General features: G+C 37.4%; 1 protein-coding gene and 1 long non-coding RNA gene across 3 annotated transcripts in view; one reads left to right on the top strand and one right to left on the bottom strand.

The window, feature by feature from the left end:
• Positions 1-1,222: 1,222 nt before the first annotated feature.
• Positions 1,223-19,220, bottom strand: part of Coa8 (Cytochrome c oxidase assembly factor 8) — a 45,578-nt gene continuing 27,580 nt past the window's right edge. The window contains exons 2-3 of one of the 2 annotated variants that reach the window (XM_017625263.1): positions 3,583-3,769; positions 1,223-1,381 (exon numbers count right to left, since the gene is read on the bottom strand). In XM_017625263.1, coding sequence (XP_017480752.1) covers positions 1,368-1,381; positions 3,583-3,769 — 201 coding nt within the window. In that variant the 3' untranslated portion in view covers positions 1,223-1,367. Of the gene's footprint in view, positions 1,382-3,211; positions 3,521-3,582; positions 3,770-19,220 lie in introns of those variants that run through there. The other variant, XM_017625262.1, reaches the window with a different exon arrangement.
• Positions 6,293-9,220, top strand: LOC108370029 (uncharacterized). Its single transcript, XR_001848587.1, has 3 exons — positions 6,293-6,431; positions 7,448-7,453; positions 9,210-9,220. It is a non-coding gene; the product is annotated as an uncharacterized LOC108370029 (long non-coding RNA).

Here is a 19,220-nt window from a genome sequence, read left to right as displayed (position 1 = left end):
CTCTTCATCAAACAGTCCACAGTGCCTGACTTTGCTTTTCAAACATTTGGCCGACATGCATTTTAGCCCAATTTTCCTTGCTGACTTAAGGCTAATTTGTTTGAAATTTTCATCTTTGGTAGAGAATCCGAAATACTTTTGTCCTTTCATCCTTTTCATTGAATTCGCTTTTCTTTTATTGGAACACGATTTGTGCGCCCGTTTCTTTCTACGGGAGGTGAGAATTTTGGGGTTTATTTCCTCATTGTCGGAATCTATTTAGGTAACCTTAAATTACTGCAAGATCAGTTACTTAATTTAGANTTACACACACTTTTTAGAGTGTACAGGTACAAATGTAACATATTAATTACTATTTATTATACTTACTTTACAAAATACTTATGCATAAAAAATATTATTTATAAATTCAAATAACAAATGTTTGATTTTATGAAATATAAAAATATATATACACGTATTCCAAGTCCTTAGGATGGGTTAAATTATGTCTTTTTCTTAAAAATGTTTGGTTTTCTTACAAACTATGAGATGGATACGTAAAAGAAGAAAAATAAATCAAAAAATGGATACATTTGGATACATTTTTGGCTTGGTCGGTGATACATTTTCTTGGGACAGCGCGGCAACACTGCTGCCCAAGTACTCCAGGATTTAGTCCGAAATAGTCCGAAGTCATTTCCTTTCACACATTTATCATACATATATTTTTCGAACAATTTCTCACTATATCCTGGAGTGCGGGAACAGGCTTATATTGTCGTTCCTTTTCCTTTTTGATTTTTTACAGATTTGTACATTTTGGCAGTCACAGAGTGGCGTTCTTTAGAAATTTGAGTTCAGCTCAATAAAAGAATTTCCAAACAAAACTACTCTGTAGCTGCCAAAATGTACAAATCTGTACAAATGTACCAATCGTGTGACACTGCCTCAAGAATTTCATCCAGAGTAATCCAGTAAGTATTGTGAAAATTACTTTTATGTTCTTACAGTGTACCAATTTGATATGTGATTTTAGTTAAGTATGCAAATGAATTCAACTGTTACCGAGTATAAAAGCTTTATTTTCACTCTGTATTTTAAACAAAAACCATAAAAATATTAATAAAAACTGTCAACGATTTAAATTAAAAATTCAAACTACCATTTTAATTTAAGAATTAGAAGTTTTATTGAAGATTGATACTTTGATACTAAAAATTTTTTTTCATGATACTTTTGATCGATTTTAGGGAATTTCGGTGATAATTTCCTCTGCGGCAACACTGTTCGTAAATCGTCTGAATTTCAGGCGAAACTGATTAGCCGTACATGGCACGCCTCTGGCCATTGTGGGTCTCACCTTTAAGCTATCGCTGAATTTTTTTTCATCCCAAAAATTCTGTAAATGAAAAGAAGTAGGATCTAAAAGTATAAAACATGGAAAAGTAACAGATGCAATGTGCAATCAGCCAAATCTGGCAGCATGAGGGCCATGTAACTAGATGTTGCATGTTGTCAGGCACCCCTGCTATTCTTTTGGAGATTTTTGGGGATCAAAATTCGCGATAGCGAATATTGGAATCCTGCCGCTGTACAGTGGTTGCTGCCATAGGCCAAAATTTAAAAAATGTATGTAAACATTTGTGAACCAAGATAGGCTTTGCAATCAGTTTTTTGTCCAAACTTCATGTTGTCATATATTTTTTGTTTTCATTCTAGCGGTTGTTTCTGAATAAAGCAACAAAACTGTCATCAATTGTTCATTTTATTTGTACAGCGTCAGCACGCTGAAAATTGAATTGGATTTAACGTAATTAAAATATTGTGAAAAGCCGAGTGAGTTAAAATTGTATGCAATGGATATTGTGCATAAAAGTATTGGCTTTATTTCTACAATTAAACTTTTAGATAATTCATGTTGTGTTTTATGCAAATCGTTGTTTTAGAAAAGTAGGCTTTTGTGTGTTTCTTGGTTCGTCTTTCAAGTATTTAGGCAATGTTTTAAGTATGTTTCCCCTATCGGCCCTCAATACTTTTATTTACATATTGTTTGTTAATATTTTAAGATTATAAAAGTGTTCAGTGTAGATGCATTGACCTGCAGAGGCTCGCGTAGTATTCCATAACCTAATCCAAGCTCTTTATTTTCTACAGTTTTTTTTCATGTTTATTTTTTGATTTATCTAATTCAAAATGTTTCTAGGCAAAAGTTAACACTGAGAATTTTCTCGATTGCATGTTTTTGAGATTTGGCGTGAAAATTTCGGTACGCATTCCCAACAAGTTCAAAATTTGCTGGGTGCAATAGCGAAAGATATTGAATATGAGGGTTTTGAGCCAGATCGGTATGAGTTGCAAAAATGTATTAATTACGTTTGTAAAAAATTTGCATTGTTTTGGCAAAGATCCAAATGCCAAAAATCAGCAGTTTTGAAAAATCATTATAATACAGTCATGTGCAAAATAAGAGGGACACGACATTGTGACCAGTTTTGGCCATTTTTTTGTTTGTTTGTTTAATGTTTATTTTTTTTTATAAAAATACAACTCACTATCTAACAAAAACCAAATATCAAACTTTGTAAAAAAATAGAAACATTCAACAAAATTTTAAAACAACACCAAACTTTTTAAATAAGAACTTTTAGAAAAAAGTTGTGTATGCAGTTTTATAGCCCACTGAATTCTAGCTCACGAAAATGCAAGTTTTAAGTGGCAAAGAAATAGCTTTGATTTTTGATAATTTTTTTCCTGACGGTGTCACGCATTTTCTTCCATTCAAAGTATGTTTGACAATTTTTTTTATGGAAGCAAATAGTAACACCATCCGCCAAAAAAAAATTATCAACAATCGACGCAAATTTTTAGCCACTTCAAACTTGCAATTTCTTAATCTAGAATTTAATGGGCTATAAAACTGCACACCTAGATTTTTCTAAAAGTTCTTATTAAAAAGGTTTGTGTTTTTTTTAATTTTGTTGAATTTTTCTACTTTTTTTACAAAGTTTGAAATTTGGACTTATGTGGTTTTTGTTAGATAGTGAGTTGTATTTTTATAAAAAAAATAAACATTAAACAAACAAAAAAAATAGCCGAAACTGGTCACAATGTCGTCTCCCTATTATATTTCACATGACTGTATGTGGGCGTGTCCAACCCCGCCCACTTTTACATATTACAGTTTTTATTCTTAACAGACCTTAGGGTAAAAATTTTATTCCGATATGTCCATTAAAAGTATTTTTGGCCGCTCTCCCCATATAAATGCAACCACTGGTATGCGCTGGTACTGTTTACGAGGTCCTCATGCTAAAAACACCTGTGTTAGCAAACTCAGACTTATTGTCAATTAAAGGAATTGTTAATGAATTATATATTATTTATTATATGATAAATTGTATTGCATGCGCCCAATGTTTTTCATTTCATTTTCATTTTTATATTAAAAAGTCTTTTTTTTTGTTTGATTTTTTGTTAAAAGTAGTGTAGATATTTAATATGGCAGCCGAGAAGTTGCAATGTGTCAGTGTAGATTTACCTATTTTAATCAATTCAAAATTAAATATTTTACTATAAAAAAGCAGAATGAATATTATTTACGTTTTCTCAAAAGTCGTTCAAGATAAACTCTAAAAGATAGTTTAAGCATTTCAAAATTTTTCTTATACCATATGTAGTTATACTGCAAATGAGTTTTTCTATTTTTGTCTAAAAAAGTCTTGTAGAATTCGCTCATTTTGTCTGCTGATACTTCAGTTTTAGACGTTCCAATGAATTCTTGTCGTTCCTGAAATAAATAAAACAAATTACAAATTATATAAGTTTCTTCGTAGGCTTCTAAAATAAAGATATTTCTATTTCAGTTCCAATGCACGAGATAATATTGAAAAATTTATTTGTTGTGGACTTCAAAACGTAAAGGCCATAATAACAAACTCTGCGCCTGATGAAAAAAAGAATTTCTAAACACTGCCGCATCATTGTGTTTTTCTAATATTTTATTTTTTTCAAATTCCTTTGAAGGGAGGGGCTTCTTGAGACACCTTCTGAGATAAGGCGTTTTCGAACCGGCTGCCGAGATAGGTCGATCTTCCACTCAGCCGTAGATTTACAGTGACCGTCAAAAACAAGTATCTATATCCCGACGTTTTGACGATTTTTTTGATTAATATTTTCCATACCCAACTTTTATTTTTTTATAAAAATTTAGTTCATTCAACAGCAAAACCAACAATAATCATTTTTTTCATACAAAACTCGGGAAAAATGCAAGAAATTTTCGTCGAAATTTTAAATTTTTTAATTCAATTTCTTAAAAAAAATNTTTTTATTTTTTTATAAAAATTTAGTTCATTCAACAGCAAAACCAACAATAATCATTTTTTTCATACAAAACAAAAATTGCCGTTGATTTTTGAGATTCTTTTTTCCGAGGGCGTTGCGCATCTTCTTCCATATGGCGCATGAACACAACCATTTTTTGAAGTGAATTTTTTATAAAACTTATTTTCTTAAACCTTACAATNTAAAGTGCAGTTTCAAGTCGCTAAAAATTACCGTTGATTTTTGAGATTCTTTTTTCCGAGGGCGTTGCGCATCTTCTTCCATATGGCGCATGAACACAACAATTTTTTGAAGTGAATTTTTTATAAAACTTATTTTCTTAAACCTTACAATGCTCTTCCGACTACGCCATAAACAGCATTTCTGCGCAGAATTCCGTTATCCGAATTGAATAGTTGAAAATTTCTGCACGGGAAACTCGACGGGGGTCTACGTTGGCGTGAAAAAACTATGAGAGTTTACGAGTTGTAAGTGGGGTCCACGAAAATTTTTCTGGTTGTGGTCGCAAAGAATAAAAATTTTGGCTTGGCTTTACCTACCAATGTAGGCAGATAATACACTACTCAAAGAAATTAAGGGAGCAAAAAATCTAAATTTTTCGGTAATTTTTGACAGACAATTGAGACTAAAAATAAATACAAGTATTTTTTACAACAAAAAAAAACCGACTTCAACTCTCATATAAAAAAAAATATATATATATATCTCATGATCCACTGATCGGATCTTAACCAGATTAGTATGGGACCACCTCTGAGACACTGCCTTTCCGATGCAAAATTATCGAAATCGGTTGACGTGGTCCAAAGTTATGCGGTAACATAAAAAAAAAAAAAATATTAAAAAATATTCCGACGAACTGATAACCTCCTCCTGGTTAAAAATAAAAAAAACTTTTTAATATACCACGCTTTTATAAATGGACTAAAAATTAGAAAATAATATATCTCAGTCACACAGAATTTGTTTTGATAACTTTTGACTTTGAAATTTTAGCAAAAGTTATTATAAACAATTTATGAGATTGATAAAAGAGCCCCCACGGACCAATGTTGCCAAAGACGGAGGTGACCTTTGCCGATGTCACAAAGGACAGCAAATCGGGCGGTCGCTGGCAAGGGTAATAGGGTGGAACTTCTGCCAACCGACTACCAAAAGTTGCTATGGTCTCTGCAACAACTGCAAGCAGTTCAGACATCTATCCTGGANGATAACTTTTGACTTTGAAATTTTAGCAAAAGTTATTATAAACAATTTATGAGATTGATAAAAGAGCCCCCACGGGACCAATGTTGCCAAAGACGGAGGTGACCTTTGCCGATGTCACAAAGGACAGCAAATCGGGCGGTCGCTGGCAAGGGTAATAGGGTGGAACTTCTGCCAACCGACTACCAAAAGTTGCTATGGTCTCTGCAACAACTGCAAGCAGTTCAGACATCTATCCTGGATGCGGTGAGACAGCAGCGAAAGGGCTCCACAAAGCCCAAATTCAGCTGCTGCACTTTCCGCCCGCGATGGTTGACTGTTGGCTGTGAAGACTCGGCGACAGAGGATTGGCTATGAAAGGTAGCTCCCACTTTACGGGCTGTAATGCCAACGCCCATCAGCAAGTGTGGGGCAGCTCAGACACCAACAGCAGAGGTGAGTCACTTCTTGAATATATTATTAAGAACCAACTGTATATTCTTAACCGGGGTAATGAGCCGACATTTATAAATGCTATCGGGGGTGAAGTCTTAGACTTGACAGTTTGCTCAACTAGGTTGTCTGCGTTTATCTCAAACTGGCACGTATCAAATGAGGTATATATGTCAGATCATCAGCACATTAGGTTTGACTTAAGCACCCTAAACGAGACTTACCAGATTCCCAGGTATCCTGGGAACTCTTTCGTCTGCCCTTGCAACAGGGGGCGAACTTGTCTGTGACGGATATTTTATCCACGCATGACCTGGNGGGGGTGAAGTCTTAGACTTGACAGTTTGCTCAACTAGGTTGTCTGCGTTTATCTCAAACTGGCACGTATCAAATGAGGTATATATGTCAGATCATCAGCACATTAGGTTTGACTTAAGCACCCTAAACGAGACTTACCAGATTTACAGGTATCCCAGGAATACAAACTGGGAACTCTTTCGTCTGCCCTTGCAACAGGGGGCGAACTTGTCTGTGACGGATATTTTATCCACGCATGACCTGGAAGTAGAATCTGCTCTACTGCAGGACAATTTATCATCAGCCTTTGAAGCGAGCTGTCCAAAGAGGAATAAGAAATCTCAAAGGGCGTCCCTTGGTGGAACAATAACCTCAGCAAACTTCGTCAAAAGGCTAGGAAACTGTTCAACAGAGCCAAGCGATCTGGTGACTGGTCAGCCTACAGATCGGACCTAACTGCTTACAACAGTGAGCTCAGAAGATCCAAAACGAACGAAGTTTTGTAAATAGTCAGAAACAAATTGTAAGATTCACTGTCATTTTCCCCAACGAGAAACGTTTGCTTTTCGTTTGTGACAATTGTACCATAGGGTACGTTTTATATGTATGCAAACGTTTCAATTACGTGAAAAATATTTTTTTCTGTAAATTTTCATATCCAATTCAATTAAAAAACATTTTTATTTTTTTTATTCATTGCAGCCATTCGTTTTGTATTTGTTTATTGCATATATGTACATACATAGAAATATTTTCCCTGCACGATTCATTTCGTTTGTTGTTTTGTCTGTAACTACTAAACTACTGTAGTGTACTATCGCCAAGGTGAACTCAGCCGTTTTGTTTCGTATTGTACCGAACTGTTAAAGTAATAAACGAAACGAAATAGTAACGTACAATATAGTTTATTTTCGTACACTGGGTGTGAGTACTGCGGGGGAATATCTTCCCTGCCGGCTGCTCAGCGCCTACAGAAGGCCCTTAAATTGGATCATTCGAACAGGTTATGCACTTTGAAAAAACCCGACGGAACCTATACCGTTACACCTGAGGAAACAAGCAGGCTTCTATTGGATACCCACTTCCCGGGCTGCATCACACAAGGCCCAAGTACTAACGTGAACACCGTCAACACAGTGCGTGTGAACAGAAGGACAAGAGGCCTAGCGGGCAGAATCGTCAACAGTGAAAGGTGGCAGTGGGCTACTTCAACGTTTAGTGCATACAAATCCCCTGGTCCTGGCGGTATTTATCCATGCCTGCTCCATCAGGGCCTTGGGTCCCTATTCGGTACCATACTCAGACTTCTGAGAGCAAGCCTACTTCTTGCTTACATACCGACATCACGGAAGGAGGTTAAGGTCATATTCATACCCAAAGCGGGGAAGACACAAGATCATCTCCCAAAGGCGTATAGACCTATAAGCCTCAGCTCTCTCTTATCAAAACCTTAGAAAAACTAATTCATTTTCATACCAGGGACACCTACCTCAAGGTTAAACCACTTTATGAAAGTCAACATGCCTATCAAACAGGGAAATCTACCACTACTGCAATACATGGCCTAACCCAAGCTATTGAAAAGGCAATTGAGTATAAACAGATTGCCCTCTGTGCATTTCTCGACATATCGGGTGCTTTTGACAATACATCGTACGAAGCAATATCCGTGGGTATGACAAGGAAGGACATTCCTAAACTCATAACCCACTGGTTCATAAGTATGCTGAAGTCCAGAACCATAATAGTCGAACTAGAAGGTAGTAGGCAAACGGTAACGGCCACTCGTGGCTACCCTCAAGGGGGGGTCCTCTCTCCCTATTGTGGACAATGGTTGTGGACGAACTTCTAGAAAGACTTAAAGGGAATGGCTTTAATGCATTCGGATATGCTGACGACCTTATCATCTACGTGGTAAGCTGGGATGAGGAGACCTTAAGCTCCAGGTTGCAGTCTGCTCTAAACGTAACCGTAGGATGGTGTGCTGAAAAGGGCCTGTCAATTAACCCAATGAAGTCCGTCATCGTCCCATTTACCAAAAGAAGGAAGGTCACTTGACCAAACCGAAGTTGTATGGGACAGAAATTGAGTTTTCACAAGAGGCAAAATATCTAGGCGTAATACTAGATAAGAAACTCAACTGGAACTCGCATCTCACAGCGGTTACCAATAAAGCCACGAGAGCATTTTATGCTTGTCAAAGGCTTCATGGTAAGACTTTGGGAATATCCCCGAAATTAACGTATTGGTCATTCAATACGGTTATAAAACCGATTGTCACCTATGCGGCACTGGCCTGGTGGCCAAAAGCCAAGCAGACAACCTCTAAAGTCACTCTGGGTAAGCTCCACCGCCTGGTTGGTGTGGCCATAACGGGGCGATGCGCTCGTGCCCGACAGAGGCGCTTGGTGCCATCACAGGCATACCGCCTCTAGCCATACTTATAGAGAAAGAGGCTTTCTGGAGCGCCCTGGGGCTACCGAACCTAAGTAGCTTGAAAAGGGGGACTTAAGGGGCCATTTGGATTTCCTTAAACCATTCTTAAATAATCCCGTTGTAAAACTAACAGACTCAATGCTAACGAAGCTGACCTTTACAAAGCAATACAAGGTAATAATACCTGAAAAGGATACCTGTAAAACGAGGGTACTCAAGTCTGGTACACTGATGGTTCGAAACTTAAGGATGGGAACACTGGGACCGGCGTATATGGACCTAGCTTTCAAAAACAGCGTCCCGATGGGCTTATACCCTACCATATTCCAGGTGAAAATTTTTGCAATTGAAGTCTGTTTCCACGAATGTCTTCGTACAAGGACAAATGGGGCAACAATAAACATCATGTCGGAGCCAGGCAGCGTTAAAAGCACTTGACTTTTGTAAAACGGTTTCAAGGGTAGTAGACAGTTGCAAAAAGGTACTTGTCAGATTGGTAGCCAGTAACAGAGTAACCCTATGGTTGGTTCCGGGTCATGAGGGACTCGATGGCAACGAAAGGGCTGACACCCTAGCGAAAATCGGTGCCCAACGGAGCCTGATCGGCCCTCAGCCTTTCTTTGGTCCATCCAAAGGATACACAGCAAAGCTCCTAAGGGGATGGGAGGACTCGCAAGTTACAATACAATGGCGCTTGACAAAGGGTAATACGCAGTCCAAAAGATTCATAACTCCCTCTCGAGGAATCTCTGAACGGCTGCTAAATCTTAGCAGAGGGTTTAAGAACTCTCACCGGATACCTAACAGGACACTGCAGGCTGAGGTACCATCTGCACAAGATGGGACTCTCTGAGGAGACGAACTGCAGGTTTTGTGGGCTAGAGGATGAAACCCGGAGCATATACTATGTGATTGCCCGCGTATAACTCGACTTAAACTTATACACCTTGGAGAGCGAATATCGTCTCCATCCAGAATCTGGAACACGACACCCTCCAAAGTTCTTAACTTCATTAACAGCCTAAGGTTGGAGTGACTTGATAAATGTTAGCACAATAGATCTAGCTAGGTCGCAGCGCTATATATGCCCTAACAATAATAATAATAATAACTTTTTCTGGCGGGGCGACATCTACCTCTAGAGTTTTTCTAATTGTATGTCTTTGATATGATACGTACTACGACGAGGTTGATATCTGGACTAGGTTTGCCATAACTACTGTTCAATTGTAAAATAAATTGAACATGTTTAGTATACATTCCATAAATAATCATTCCTTACCTCGGGTGGGGGGGTAACAAGTAATTCTCAGCAATGCTTGAACTACAAATACTCTTATTCTAAAATTCTCTACCCCTTACCACTGGTGGGGGGAGTAGAGTCTAATAAAATAAGAGGTTAGTACTTTCAATATTAAAAGTTTTACCCCTTACCGCTGGTGGGGGGAAGTAAAACTTTAATAAAGAAAGAAAAAAAATAGTGTTAAATGCTTTACCCCTTACCGCTGGTGGGGGGAAGTAAAGCATACAAAATAAAATAGAGAAGAAGAAGAGTGTTATTGAGAGTCTTTACGATTCTGATCTGTTTATTAAATATTTTCCTTTTATATACAAATTCCAAATCTATTTTCCTTAACTAATTGTAAATACATATGTATGTGTGTGTGTGTATGTACATGTTGTTTTGGTATGTACTATTTACAAACAACCGCTTTGGTCTTATCATAATTTTAATTTTAATGCTTGCATTTGCGTCGGTTATATGTATACATGCAAATAATATCAATGCATTTTCTAATGCATGTATGTATGGGTGTATGCATTTGTATGCGCGAACATTAGATTAAAAGAGATCAACGCATTGATATCTTATTTCGGTTGTGTACAAAATATTGACAGTTAAATGTGTTACAATTTATGGGGTTTGGTTCACTTCTCATGTTTATGTATTTTACTTATCTTCTATTCTAAAGTGGACTGTATTTTCTGTGTGTCAATAAGTATTATTGTACGTATTTTTTTTCAGTTTTATTGCCCTGGCAGATGTACATATGTATGTATGCATACATGTTACAAGATATTTGAACAACTACCTTTGCTATTTTATAGTATAAATGGTGGTCTGGACACACAACATTGCAAGTTGATAAAAAAAAGCGTTGTAAAAATACATAAATTTGAATCTTTAATGTTCCAACTTTCAGATTTTTTGGCAAACAAATTTTAGGAGCTACAATGCTCATGTAATCTTGACAGATAACGCGAAAAAATAATTTTTCAAATTTTTTTTTTTTGGTCCACGGACTTGAAACATTTTTTTTTCGGTTAGGCCGGCACATGGATCAGATAGCCTCTTCATTTAGCTCTAATATTTTTTTTTAAACCTCCCTTATTTTTTGGGTATTGTACTTTAAGACAGAGATCGCAAAAATTTCTCACTGAGGAATAAAACTTCCATCTTCCTCCTCACTACAACCACTCTTTCTTTTCTTATCTTTAATATAACTAAGTTCTTTCGCCTCTATATTTAACTCATGCTCCCATGCCACTCAAAGTCTTACTCCTCATTAAAGCAGAACCCTCTTTTGCTTATCTAGCTTTCAGCACTCAGAAGTTTTAATCGTTGATAAACTCATTAAAGCAGCAGGGAGCGCTCATTGAGCAATCATTTGATTTATGCTTTAAATCTGATGCGCCGCTTGCTTTGTTGTTTCTCATAGATTTTTGTAGATTCGTTCCAAGGCGAATTTATACAAGGTGGTGTTGGCAGAACAAAAACTAAAATTACAATAACAAATTATACGCACATTGACAATCAGTATAAAACAAAATTACAGCAAACATATCATTTTGACAAAAGGTACAAATTCGCTGTGAAATCAGCGGATCCGGTAACACTACCTTGTACAGGTTCGGTAGTAGGGTTGCCTATCTATCTACTAAGGCTATAATTTAAATTATTTAAGGAAATAAAAATAGGAATTTATTTAAAAATTTTAAGTGGTGCGTTTTATGTTAAATTGTGTTAAAAAACTCATTCATGTGACTAAAATTGATAAATGGATTTTAAAAATTCTTTCAAAATTTAACCTATTAGCCTGTAAATTTCCACACTTGCAGTATCCATAATGTGAGCACTATTTCATAGCTCAAAGAAGTAGAGGTTAGGTTGGGTTAGGTTAACGCTCGAGCCGATTACCAAATTTTGAATGCGGCTAATTTCGATACCTGAGAGCTCAGTGTTAGTTCAGAACAGCGAGCTAAAATTCTTCCATCTTAGCCTCGCGAAGGTTGGACAGTCTAAAAGAAAGTGTGGAGATGATTCCACTTCATCTTCCTCTTGACAGCTGATACAAAAGGGATCAGTTGAAATTCCTAGTCTTTATTTAGCATTAACTATTTTAAACTTTCAGGTACATTTTTACATATACATAGTTTCAATACTATCTTATAGACTTATTGCGAATTAAAATATGGTTTCTTTAATGTAATCTATTAACANGCAAAAGGGATCAGTTGAAATTCCTAGTCTTTATTTAGCATTAACTATTTGAAACTTTCAGGTACATTTTTACATATACATAGTTTCAATACTATCTTATAGACTTATTGCGAATTAAAATATGGTTTCTTTAATGTAATCTATTAACAGTCTTCTAAATGCAATTATGTTTCTTTCATTCTTTATATTACTTGGCAGTTCATTAAATAGTTTCAGACCTTTATACAATAAAATATTCTGTGCCTTTTTAGGTTTATAGAGATTAATTCTGAAATAATTCAATCAGAACCCCCATCACTAGCTGTTGAGAGGTAACGTGGTATTCGGCCCCTTTAAGGGGTAAAGATGAATCACTCGTTACTTGCGCTGCAAAAAGTATTTTACAGTGCCGTATAAAAACATTTGCTGCAGCGAAACGTCTTCTTTTCCTCTTTTATGTCACAAAAGGAGCATCACTTTCCTTTGTCCATTTTATTGAAGTGAAACTTCTTCAGCGGCGGTTGGTTGGGTGGGAGTAAATTGGCAAATTCAGCGGAAATTGCACACGGAAATGGTGCAACGGAAATGATGCAACGGAAATGGTGCAACGGAAATGGTTGGGGCTGAAACAAGTACTTCTTGTGTGTATGCAACGGACATGATGCAACGGAAATGGAGCAACGGAAATGGTTGGGGCTGAAACAAGTACTTCTTGTGTGTATGCAACGGACATGATGCAACGGAAATGGTGCAACAGAAATGGTGCAACGGAAATGGTTGGGCCTGAAACAAGTACTTCTTGTGTGTATGCATATGGTATGAATTTAACAAACACTTGCTAATAAAAGGTTAGAGGATAACACTTAGAAATAACAATACAAGAATGAAAGTAAAGGTGAGTACGTATGTACGATAAAGAAAATTATCATACTTGTTGAGACCTGGCTAACCACAGATTTTGTATCCGCAGTGCTTTTTGATGATTTTTTTATTCATTTATTTATTTACAAGAGTAACAATTATAAATAACTATTACACTTAAGAGCTAAGCGCTGGCTGCCAGGGCCTTCGGCTTATGATTATTTAATCTAAAATAGCTACGTATATGTATATACATGCACACTTATGTTTATTGGGGTGAGGCTGAAAGTTAAGGGAAAAGGTACGGTGGAGGAGGGCCAGGATGTGTGCGGTGAGAGTATTTAATCTAGTTTGCGAAATGATTTTACAAATTAAATTTATACTATTGATATCTGTGTGTCTTAGTAGGTCGGTGGGCTTGCAATTAGGAAACGTGGAAGCTCTATGTTCATCCCAATTTTGGCAGAAGTCAAGAAGATGTGTTATTGAGTAGTCGCTAGAGCTGCAATGAGGACAGTTTGGGTGAACCGTTTAGTAGGTGAACGTGAGTAGAAATTGAGTGACCAATCCTGAGTCGCGTAAATTTTTTTATACTTTGGCAGAATATATTAGAAGGTTTCACTCCATTGGGATTGTATTACTTATAATGGTGCTGAAAGGTGCTCCAATCTCCTGTGCGAATTTCATGCACATGTTCTTCTACCAGCTTCCGAATGTCCTTGCTCGTGACGTAAATGCTAAAGTGTAGCGGTTCGTGGATGACTTCTTTGGCTCTTTTGTCGGCGTGCTCGTTGCCTAGTATCTCTGAATGACCAGGAACCCACATTATTCCTATATTATTTTTGTTCTGTAGTATGTTTCGAATGCTTGTAATTAGTGGTGATTCGTTTGTGGGGTTCTTAATAGCGTCCAAAGTGGATTTGCTATCACTACAAATTATACATTTTTTCTATTCTGGGAGGCATGTTGTATTGCTCAAGTAATGCAGCTGCTTCGGCTGTGAATACCGAGCAGTAGGTTGGCAATGCACCGACAGCAATGGTCACACCAAGTTGGTTTGTTACTGCAAACGCGGTGTTGGTGTCTTATTGGGATCCGTCTGTGAAAATAATCCCCCAGTCATTCTCCAGTTGGGTTATAGCTTTGTTGAAGTGTTGAAAGTATTCATTGCAAGAAGTAGAATCCTTGGGGTACTTAAACAGGTCTGTAATCAGGAACTCTTTAGGGTTACTATTTGGCGGAAAGGAATTGGTGTCAAGGTAGGTTTTGAAACTATATTGAGTTGTTCACACAGTGCAATGCAGCGTTGAATCGCGGACGGTTTATTGATTTTTCCTGATTTACACTGGGCTGAGTTGACCTGTGAAAAAAGGATTTTATTTCTGGAATGCAGAACCTTTGACCGGACCATCTTTGTATTACGCATAGCTCTGTGGGCTATATCCGGTAAACCAGCTTCAGTGAGGACGACTTTTGTGGGAGATGTCGGAAAAGCGCGAATACTTCTTCGGGCTGCTGCATGGTAGGGAGCCTTTAGTAGGTTTAGGTTTACCTTTGCACAATTTCCATAAATACTAAGCCCAACATCGATTTTGGATAGCAACAACGCCTTTGTGATATTTACAAGTATATGTGAATATATATGACAATGTTTGGATGACAAAAAATTTATTATATTTAGTCTTGAGAACAAACTTAGTCTAGTGGCTTTACAATGTTCTTTATATGTTAGCTTCTTGTCGAATATTAAACCTAGTATCTTGAGGGAGTTGCAATGGGGTATTAGTGTATTAGAGAAGGATAAGGTATGGAGGAGACACACGTTTTTTACATTAATGAAAGGTGGAGCATTTGCTCGGTGAGATAATAGCACCCGATGATTCAGATCATTTGCATATATTTCTTAGTATACTTGAGAATAAAGGTTATTTGGTAACNCTATTCTGGGAGGCATGTTGTATTGCTCAAGTAATGCAGCTGCTTCGGCTGTGAATACCGAGCAGTAGGTTGGCAATGCACCGACAGCAATGGTCACACCAAGTTGGTTTGTTACTGCAAACGCGGTGTTGGTGTCTTATTGGGATCCGTCTGTGAAAATAATCCCCCAGTCATTCTCCAGTTGGGTTATAGCTTTGTTGAAGTGTTGAAAGGATTCATTGCAAGAAGTAGAATCCTTGGGGTACTTAAACAGGTCTGTAATCAGGAACTCTTTAGGGTTACTATTTGGCGGAAAGGAATTGGTGTCAAGGTAGGTTTTGAAACTATATTGAGTTGTTCACACAGTGCAATGCAGCGTTGAATCGCGGACGGTTTATTGATTTTTCCTGATTTACACTGGGCTGAGTTGACCTGTGAAAAAAGGATTTTATTTCTGGAATGCAGAACCTTTGACCGGACCATCTTTGTATTACGCATAGCTCTGTGGGCTATATCCGGTAAACCAGCTTCAGTGAGGACGACTTTTGTGGGAGATGTTGGAAAAGCGCGAATACTTCTTCGGGCTGCTGCATGGTAGGGAGCATTTAGTAGGTTTAGGTTTACCTTTGCACAATTTCCATAAATACTAAGCCTAACATCGATTTTGGATAACAACAATGCCTTTGTGATATTTACAAGTATATGTGAATATATATGACAATGTTTGGATGACAAAAAATTTATTATATTTAGTCTTGAGAACAAACTTAGTCTAGTGGCTTTACAATGTTCTTTATATGTTAGCTTCTTGTCGAATATTAAACCTAGTATCTTGAGGGAGTTGCAATGGGGTATTAGTGTATTAGAGAAGGATAAGGTATGGAGGAGACACACGTTTTTTACATTAATGAAAGGTGGAGCATTTGCTCGGTGAGATAATAGCACCCGATGATTCAGATCATTTGCATATATTTCTTAGTATACTTGAGAATAAAGGTTATTTGGTAACCCTACCGAGTGGACGTGAAATTTCACATAGTGCAACAAAGTGATAAATCAATCCAAAAAACAGTAAAAGACAAGAAAATAATTGTAACAACAATTGTCACTAAGGAGTGCTTTAAAAGTTCTGAGTGAAAGTGAAGCTTGATATTTAAAATTAAAAATTTGTACCTGCGCGAGTGATAAATTCTCAAGTGAGACTCCGCCGAGTTGAAATGAAACAAACAAAAGTGCTAGCAACAAAACAGTAGTGGATGTACAGGCAGGCTAAAAGTATGCTATGTTTTGGGCACTTCTAAGTATTGACACTACTTCAGGGTTGCCATAGTATATTTATATTTAAAAAATAAAAGATAAAAATACCCCCAAAACACCCCAGTTTCAAAATTCCCTTAAATCGTACCCCTCCCAAAGGGGGAGGACAGGAATCGTCTCAGCCACAACAACAACAGCATAGACAACAAAGGTCACANTGTGAATATATATGACAATGTTTGGATGACAAAAAATTTATTATATTTAGTCTTGAGAACAAACTTAGTCTAGTGGCTTTACAATGTTCTTTATATGTTAGCTTCTTGTCGAATATTAAACCTAGTATCTTGAGGGAGTTGCAATGGGGTATTAGTGTATTAGAGAAGGATAAGGTATGGAGGAGACACACGTTTTTTACATTAATGAAAGGTGGAGCATTTGCTCGGTGAGATAATAGCACCCGATGATTCAGATCATTTGCATATATTTCTTAGTATACTTGAGAATAAAGGTTATTTGGTAACCCTACCGAGTGGACGTGAAATTTCACATAGTGCAACAAAGTGATAAATCAATCCAAAAAACAGTAAAAGACAAGAAAATAATTGTAACAACAATTGTCACTAAGGAGTGCTTTAAAAGTTCTGAGTGAAAGTGAAGCTTGATATTTAAAATTAAAAATTTGTACCTGCGCGAGTGATAAATTCTCAAGTGAGACTCCGCCGAGTTGAAATGAAACAAACAAAAGTGCTAGCAACAAAACAGTAGTGGATGTACAGGCAGGCTAAAAGTATGCTATGTTTTGGGCACTTCTAAGTATTGACACTACTTCAGGGTTGCCATAGTATATTTATATTTAAAAAATAAAAGATAAAAATACCCCCAAAACACCCCAGTTTCAAAATTCCCTTAAATCGTACCCCTCCCAAAGGGGGAGGGCAGGAATCGTCTCAGCCACAACAACAACAGCATAGACAACAAAGGTCACAACAGCAACAAGAATCCCAACTTCCTCTGCAGCCCGAAACACCGCAAAAATCACAGACACAACAGGAAAAGCAACAGCAACAACCGGAAACGCAAGAACAGAAACAGCAACAACAACTGTCGATCTCAAGACAGTCACCAAATTCGTGAAGCTCACAATGCCCCACCTCGGCCAATAGTAAAAATCCAAATATCCAGGATCAAATTGAGCTACTTCAAAAGCAATTACAATTACTGTACCAACAGCAAGCCTCAAATGATAAACCTACCCCAGGTAAGGAATGGACCACAGTAGAACCCAAAAAAGGCCCCGAAGCCGAAGAAAGCCCTCAAATACCAAAAAACAAGCAAAACTTGATAAGTACTGGCTAGGCGAATCCCAGTCTAAAGAAAATAGGTTTTCATCTCTTGAAATAGAAGACGATGAAGACCCAAAGCCCAGAGAAAATAATCCCAAGCCCCCACCAATCTTCGTTGATAAAGTAAGCAACATTACCCCCCTAATGAAGCTTTTATCCGAAACTGCTCCAAGTCTGTACGACTTAAAGCTCATAAGCAATGAGCAAGTTAAAATACAACCAAAAACTCCCGAGACCTACAAAACAATTGTTCAGCAACTATAGCAAAAAAACACTGAGTTTAATACATACAAGCTAAAACAAGAAAGAAGTTTCAAAGTTATACTCAGAAATATGCACTCGTCTATTGGCACCGAAGAAATCGCTGAAGCCCTACAAAATCTCGGCCATATCCCTATTAACATTTACAATATGAAACGCAGAAACACGAAAAAACCGCTACCAATGTTCACTGTAGAGCTAAAAGCAAACCCTAATAACAAGGAAATATACGATATCAAATATCCCTTCAACACAAAAATTGTATTTGAACCCCCACGCCCAAAACGCGAAATACCGCAATGCGCTAACTGTCAACAGTATGGACACAAAAAAGCATACTGCCGTAGAATATCGGTATGTATTAAATGCGCTGGCCCCCACTTGTCTGCAGATTGCTCGCGCAAGACAAAATTTAACGATGTTAAATGTGCTCTGTGTGAAGGAAATCACCCAGCAAACTATAANAGCCACTTTCACCCAATCGAGTCTCGCAACCGCCCCGAAATTTACTTTCTTACTACCAAATGTTGAAAAGCACACAAGGTCCGAGTCCTAGTAACTCAATCCCTCAATCAAAAGAAAACGCCTCTGATGCTACAAGCGAAACGCGAGAAATGGTAATGCTTCTCAAGCAAGTTATGCAACAAATCACAACTATGATTAATTTTCTCGTCACCCTTACGACGAAGTCCGGCATCCCTACAATCTCATGAATATTCTCCTGTGGAATGCTCATGGCCTATCAAAACACGTACTCGAGGTTAAAACGCAACTCAAGTCTAATAATATAGATATTCNAATGATGAATCTTCTCGTCACCCTTACGACGAAGTCTGGTATCCCTACAATCCCATGAATATTCTCCTGTGGAATGCTAATGGCCTACCAAACCACGTACTCGAGGTTAAAACGCTACTCAAGTCTAATAATATAGATATTCTCCTAATATCCGAAACCCATTTCACCGAAAAGAGCTATTTTCAAATACCGAATTACAAACTCTATCACACAATGCATCCCGATAAAAAAGCACATGCTGGCTCAGCAATATTAATAAAAAACAATATTAAACACTTTAATATTAACTCATACTGCACAGAAGCTATCCAAGCTACTAATATAGTTGTCGAGGACTTGAAAGGCCAAATAACAATCTGTGCAGTATATAGCCCTCCCAAGCATGCGATCAAGTCAGAAAATTATGTTAAATTCTTCAAAACTCTAGGAAGTAGGTTTTTAGCTGGAGGAGACTACAACGCAAAACACCCACAATGGGGATCTCGCCTCATCACTCCTAAAGGCCGACAACTCCTTGCCGCTATGGCAAGATTAAATCTTCACTCAGCCTCCTCAGGCTCACCAACGTATTGGCCAACCGATACCAAAAACATTCCAGACTT

The sequence above is a fragment of the Rhagoletis zephyria genome, unplaced genomic scaffold, assembly GCF_001687245.7.
Source record: "Rhagoletis zephyria isolate East Lansing unplaced genomic scaffold, Rhagoletis_zephyria_1.1 Rzeph_scaffold_03975, whole genome shotgun sequence".
NCBI classification, from domain to species: domain Eukaryota; kingdom Metazoa; phylum Arthropoda; class Insecta; order Diptera; family Tephritidae; genus Rhagoletis; species Rhagoletis zephyria.
The sequence above is the reverse complement of the archived record's forward strand: the minus strand, read 5'-3'. Positions and strand labels throughout refer to the sequence as shown.